The sequence below is a fragment of the Tupaia chinensis genome, unplaced genomic scaffold (genome assembly GCF_000334495.1).
Source record: "Tupaia chinensis unplaced genomic scaffold, TupChi_1.0 Scaffold000279_1, whole genome shotgun sequence".
Taxonomy (NCBI): Eukaryota; Metazoa; Chordata; class Mammalia; order Scandentia; family Tupaiidae; genus Tupaia; species Tupaia belangeri.
In genome coordinates this window covers 453094-459941 of record NW_006159762.1, presented here as the reverse complement: position 1 = coordinate 459941, position 6848 = coordinate 453094, and the positions used below count along the sequence as shown (strand labels likewise).

The following is a 6848-nucleotide window of genomic DNA, read 5'->3' as shown; positions in this document are numbered from 1 at the left end:
GCCAGCAAAGGGGGACGGCTGGTCCGACACCAGAGGATCCACACGGGAGAGAAGCCCTTCCACTGCACTGCTTGTGGGCGAAGCTTCAACCAGAGGTCCATCCTCAACCGGCACCAGAAGACCCAGCATCGACAGGAGCCCCCCGTGCAGTGAGGATGCTGCTTGGAGGGTGTCACTCATTTCACTCACTAAAGGGCTTGAGGGTGTGGGGTGTAAAAAGTGCACTAAGGCACTTTCCATCCATTTTCAAGCAGCAGAGAGGAGAAGGCCTACTTAATTTAGTGCTTCCAGAAAGTGCAGCTACTCCCATCTCTTACGCTAGTGGTGGTGCTAACAGTTTTTCTTACCATCTTATAGGGAAATCAAATTCTGAGCTTCAGTTCAAGCTGAGGTTTTTCTCCTGCAGGGAGTGTTCAGACTCACCTCCTGAACAAGTCCAGTAGGAAAGGCAAGATTTTGTTACACATTGGCAACGCAGACCTTCTATTTCTGAGGACCCTATCCTGCCTGCAAAATCATTAGCTCAGACTCTTGGCCCTCCTCCCGCCCACTCTCTATTTAATAGATATTTATTGTGTACCTATTGTGCTCTTGGCATGGAGGTTACAGTGATGAATGAGGTGGATGGAGCTTGAGATGTAGCAGTGGGAGCACACAAAACTGTGACCCCCACAAGTATGCCAAAGTGCTGCATGGCTCCTGCACAGATTGCGTTCCTTCCTCCAACCCCGGCTGCGATCGTCTCTTGGGCAGCCTTGTTAGTTTATTTGTAGCCCCCCTTGTCTCTCATAGTATATTCTACATTCATCTGTAGAATTTCCTCGTCATTGTTCCTCACACTATAGCAAATGTCACCAAATCACCTATTAGGAAATTAATACTTTGCTATTGATCACTAAATAAACATGAGAGTATTTTAAAAAAGAAAAAAACATTCATTTTTGTGAAAAAGTCTAATTAAATGAATCTGAAAGATGAACTGGTATTAATGCCCTATATATGATGGCACTTTACAGTATAGGAAATGCTTTTCTCTATTCTCATTTGATTAATTCTGCAAGTATTTATTGAGGCTCTGCAATGTGCCAGGGACTCTTCTGGCTGCTCAAGATAGGTCAGTGAATAAAAGAGGGGGAAAATAATCCCTGACCTTGTGGCACTTACAGTCTAGTGAATGTACTTGATCTTAAGAACCACCCAAAGTGGAACCCATTGATACTCCCATGAATTCTCTGGGCCTGGGATCTGAACCTTGTATTCTTGGGTCATATCAGCTTCTTGCCCTGACGTGCATTTTTCACCTACCTCTTGTTAATGATCTCTGTTCTTGGTGCATCCAGATTTTTGTCGTCCAGACACTCAGAGACCTGGATGCTAGCTGGAGATGATGAGGCAGTGGTAGTGACCAGTGTTCATGAGTGACAATTCAAGGAAAATAAAGATGTTTCTAGGCATTTAAAAAAAAATGCATTTCTTTAAAGATGAGATGCAGTATTTTAAATTGTGTTTGAGCTCTCTTATGTTGACATCACTAAAGGTATTCTCTCTTTTAAAGTTCTGGAAGCTGTGTACCTAGCATGGACTACACTGCTGCATGATTATAGTGCTGTGCCTTGAGCACTGGCTGCTGAGTTAGTCTGTATTTGGGGACAGTGCACTAAAATTGTGAGCTGTGGTTTGTCTGTGTCATGATGCCTCTTGATATATTCTTTGAGTTTTCTTCCCCCACTTGCCATTGTAAATAAGATAAAAGGTTATGACTAACATGCATTACTGAATCCACTTTGAAACATGATTTTTATCACCTATTTCTTTGTAGGCAGTTGTTGGATTTAGCAAATGACCCTCCTGGTCTTCCAGGCCCATCAGCTGTGTCCATGAAGCTGCACCAAAGAGGGCCTAAGTATAACCTGAGACCCCCTTCCGGCACTACTGCTCCTCGGCAATGCTGAGATCCTTTTGCAAAATTGCCTCTAATTTCCCAGTTCTCAGACTGGCAAGACTGTGGGCCCCTGCCATTCAAGCCCAACGTGAGGCTTCTGGTTTGCTGGATCTGGACTGACAGCCTCAGTGTGGCCTTCTTTGAGAAGTCTGGATTACAAAGCTGGCAAGGGGCCATGGGAATCACCATGGCCTGGGAACCATTTACTAACTTTCTGCCTCTTTACCTGGATTAAATTGTCAGTTTATTTTGATCATATACCTAACCAACCAGGTCTCTGGATTTCCAGTAAGTTCGAATCTCAAGAAACTTCAGTAGGAGCCAGGCCTCCCAGTATTTTTCATTTGGGTGTTTTGTGTGCTTTGAGGCCAAAGTTTATGAATAGTTTCTCACAAAAACATCCATTAAAAGGGAATTTTTTCCTATGAAATTGTAGTAGCCTTATTTTTGATACCTAAATGTCAACAAATACTGTATTTTTCTAACTCTTTAGAAATTTTGTAATAGAAAATTTCAAACCTACATAAATGGATCCCATGTATTCATTTGACTTTATTAGAAACTTACTTCATCTCTATCCACTCCTTCCTCATTCCCCCTCCCCACTGAAGTGTTTTGAAGCTTGTCCCAATGTTGTTTATAAATATTTCAGTGTGTACTTCATAAAAGGTAAGGACTCTTTTTGCCCCCAAAGAATTATTTACCTAATTTTATTAGTTATTACTATTATTTAAAATTTGCTATAGGGCATGTGTACCCACAAGGCAGAGAGAGAGAGAAAGCAGGCAGCCAGGTCTGGGACTTGAACCATGAGTTGGTCATGTGGGAATCCAGTGCCTTAATCACCATGCCGTCTGCTGGTCCTGATAAGGCCTCATTAAAAAAAAAAAAAAAGGACCAATAGATGGCATCATGATTATGTTGCTGGACTCCCACGTAGTTGACTGTAGTTTGAGTTCTGGACCCGGTGGCTTAAAACTCAATGCCAGGCATATGTGCAATGTGTGCCCAAGATCCTGAAAGGAGAATAGGGGAGAAGGGATTGCGGCATGGCCATCTCTCCTGGGAGGAGTGATTTCTCACTTTCTGTCTCTAGTGAACACATACTCCCTATAGCAAAAATCTCTCTCTCAAAAAAAAAAAAAAAGTTTAAAAAAAAAAAGAAACTTGAGGCCAGCAGGTGGCATGATGGTTGAGGTGCTGGACTCCCACATGGCTGACTGTGGTTTGAGTCCTGAACCTGGTGGCTTGTTTTCTCACTTTCTCTCTCTGTCTGTCTGTCTCACTGGTGAGCACTCATGCCCTATAGAAAATTAAAAAAAAAAAAAAAGTAATTTAAAAGACTGGATTATTTATCTTACATTGTATGCTTATGACATTATTTAACAGATTTCTCTGTTCTCTGTATTAACTAAGTCCTTACAGGTAATCAGATTTGTATTTCACATTTTTAAAAACTTTATTTATTTATTTAAATTTGATCAGGGAGGGACAGAGCCAGAGAGAGGGAAGTGAGAAAGCAAGCTGCCAGGTCCAGGACTCGAACCATGGTTGGCCATGTGGGAGTCCACCCTTAACCACCATGTCACCTGCCAGCCCCATGTATTTCACATTAAAAAATATATATATTTTTAATTTGACCAGAGAGAGAAAGTGAGAAAGCAGGCCACCAGGTCTGGGACTCAGACCATAGTTGGCCATGTGAGAATCCAGTGCTTTTAACACCATGCCACCTGCTGGCCCCCATATTTCACATTTTGACAAGAATGTGTTATAGATGAGATCACATATGGTGGTTTCTCTGCAGTATTAGGAGTCTGTATTCATTCATTTAATTCTATAAGTGACTCATCATTTAGTAGCTGGTGTACTTCACTAAGAAATTTCCCCCCATTAACTATAGGTTTACTTTAGATACAGTTAAACAGGAAAGGCAGGATAAATGCTTGATCTGCCCTTTTATTTACCTCTTTTTACAAGAATAAACTGGTTACTTGGCTTCCTATAAAGTGATAAGTTATTGTTTTTATAATCATGGTAACAACCATACCCAGTACTGTACTTTGCTCACTGGTAAGAGAGAAGCTGTAAAATAGTTTAGGCTTGCCTTGCTCCCCACTCTCATCTCCTATGTGTTCAGGCATGCTGTAGAGATGGGTGATTGAATCCCAAGTGAAGGCTCCAGCAAGATATAGGAGTAGACTAGGACTAATTAAGGGCCAGGCTGGAAGGAAGGGAGCTTCATCCCTGGATGCTGACTCTAGACATTGTGCTGTTTGTAAAATGTGCACCAATCAACTCCTTGGGGTCTAAGATAAGCAATTCTTACTCTTTGGATGGGGGCCAGGAGTTAAAAAAGGGAAGTTATTAAGGCAAAATCATGAAGAGAAAGATCGTTACGTGTTCTTCATTATGTGCTGTTGTCATTGTCATCCCCATCATCATTTATAGCGGCTTACCTTTACTGAGTCATCCTTTTGTGATCCTTCCATGGATGGGTTTTTCGTTTTTGTTTTCTAATTTGCTAGAGGGTGCATGTGTTTGCTGGAGGGAGGGAGGGAGAAAGAAAATGAGGACACCCTCAGGGGGGGATGGTCATGCCACAGTCCCTTCACTTTTCCTTTCAGGTTTTTGGGCACAATATGCACATGTGTTTGGTGTGTTTTTCAAGCCACTGGGTCTGAACAACGTAGTCAGCTGTGGGATCCAGTGTCCTCTACCACCACACCAGCGACTGACCCAGTGCAATTTTTTAAAGTTTATTTATTCAAAGAGAGAAATAGATAATAGAGAAACCTCAAATAGGGTTTTTATGCCATGATCCACTCCCAGCCCCACCCAATAGCTTCCATTATTGGTCTCACTGGTAAAAGGTAAGCTAGAAATGTACATGCCCAGTGCCTCAAGGAGGTCTGTGGATGTGAACCTGGAATTTTTTTTTTTGAAGAGGTTTATTTCTTAGGGCACGTGTGCTTGCCAGAAAGACAGAGACAGTGAGAGAGAGAGTGAGAAATCATTCCACGCCCCCTCTGCCCCCCAAAGATGGCTATGCTGCAATCCCTTCTCCATTCTCCTGGGATCTTGGGCATGCACATACACATGCCTAGTGTAATCTTCAAGTCACTGGGTCTGGGACCAAACCTCAGTTGGCCATGTGGGAGTCCAGCGACATAACCATCTACTGGCCTTGTGAACCTGGAACTTCCCATGTGGGTCAGGATTGCAAAACTTTAGCAGCTTTGTGCTTTACTGCTGTGCCACCATCCAGTCTGCAGGGGTTATTAAAATGAATAGGATCTTTTGTAGTCTAGGGTAGAATTTGGGGTGAACATAAGTAATGTAAAGCAGAGCATAAAAAGGGCTGGAATTAAATTTTGAGTTTTATGGTGCTCTAGAATGAAAAGGATGTGCTCTTTTGACTTGAGACACTTGAGGTGGTTTCACGAAGGATGTGGTATTTGGTTTGAGTGTTGAAGGACAAGTAGGATTTTATAGATAGAAATGGGCAAGATGGGCCTGCTGGAACAGCATTAGAGGAGACAGTGCTGGCAGAACAATGACTTTCAGATGGGCTAGGTAATTGGAGGCTTGTCTTTGGCACAGGCTCTCAGCACAGGTCATGAGTTCCTATGAGTTCATCATGTTTACATGGAATGTATAACCTTTTCAACCTTCTCAAAAGATCTGCAGATAAATCTTTTGATGTGGTTCTATGTCTTTGGGAAAAAGTTTATTCCCCTCTTGGTTGTCTGGAAATACCCTGTATAGGGGACAAGAAATTTATCAGACTTGCAAATTACCTATTGGTGTAAAGAGGAATTTCATTCCCTCAGCCATGGTGACAATTTCAGACAAGATCTGTATTTTTCCTCCCTGTCTGTGAGGCCTGTGCCTGGAGTGCTTTCCCTTCCCAGTGCAAAGGCCCCAAGGAGAAACTGTTGTGTCATAGCCCATGGGATAAACCCTTCAAGCTGAACAGTTTCCTGAGAGCTCCTTTCATGTCGTTGTTTCTCAGGCAGTAGATGAAGGGATTCAGCATTGGAGTCACCACCATGTACATCACTGATGCCAGTGAATCCTTGTCAGCAGAGTGGGAGGATGGGGGACTCAGATAGACTCCTGTGATGGTCCCATAGAAGAGGATGACTACAGTGAGGTGGGAGCCACAGGTGGAAAAGGCTTTTTGTTTACCCCGAGCAGATGGGACCTTGAGCACAGCACACACAATGTGTATATAGGAGATGAGAATGCCAAGAAAGGGAATGAGGACAATCAAGCCTCCCACCAGCAGAATCATGAGCTGGTTGAGCTGGGTGTTGGAACAGGAGAGCTGGAGCAGAGGAACAAGGTCACAGAAGAAGTAAGGGATGATATTACTGGCACAGAACTCCAGCCGAGCCATGAGGAGGGTATGCAGCAGGGAGTGAAGACTGGCAATGAGCCAAGAAGCCCCCAGCATCAGACCACAGACTTGCAGACTCATCATGGTGGAGTAATGGAGGGGATGGCAAATGGCCACATAGCGGTCATATGCCATTGCTGTCAGGAGGAAGTTGTCCATGTTTGCGAGTAGAATGCAGAAGTAGATCTGGGTTAGGCAGCCACCATAGGAAATGGACTGAGTCTGTGTCTGAATGTTCACAAGCATCTTGGGGACTGTGGCTGAGATGAAACAGAAATCCACCAGGGAGAGGTTGCTGAGGAAGAAATACATTGGTGTGTGGAGATGGGAGTCTGAGCCAATGGCCAGGATGATGAGCAAGTTCCCTGTGGCGCCGACCAAGTACATGATAAAGAAGAGCCCAAAGATGAGCTCCTGCCTCTCTGGTCGGTTGGAGAGCCCAAGGAGGATGAACTCGGAGGCACTTGTGTGGTTTCCTGTCTCCATGGTCAAATGGTCCTGCTG

The 6848-nt window shown here is 43.6% G+C and overlaps 2 protein-coding genes across 2 annotated transcripts in view; one reads left to right on the top strand and one right to left on the bottom strand.

The window, feature by feature from the left end:
* Nucleotides 1-979, top strand: part of ZSCAN25 (zinc finger and SCAN domain containing 25) — a gene marked incomplete in the record, with an annotated part of 17908 nt that extends 16929 nt beyond the window's left edge. The window contains 1 exon segment of the mRNA XM_014588456.2: nt 6-979. Coding sequence (XP_014443942.1) covers nt 6-153 — 148 coding nt within the window.
* A 4153-nt stretch (nt 980-5132) lies between these two features.
* On the bottom strand, nt 5133-6840 carry LOC102495024 (olfactory receptor 1F12). Its single transcript, XM_006150143.3, has one exon. It carries the CDS (start codon nt 6828-6830, stop codon nt 5886-5888), a length of 945 nt encoding a protein of 314 aa, XP_006150205.1. The 5' UTR covers nt 6831-6840; the 3' UTR covers nt 5133-5885.
* Between the last annotated feature and the right edge of the window lie 8 nt (nt 6841-6848).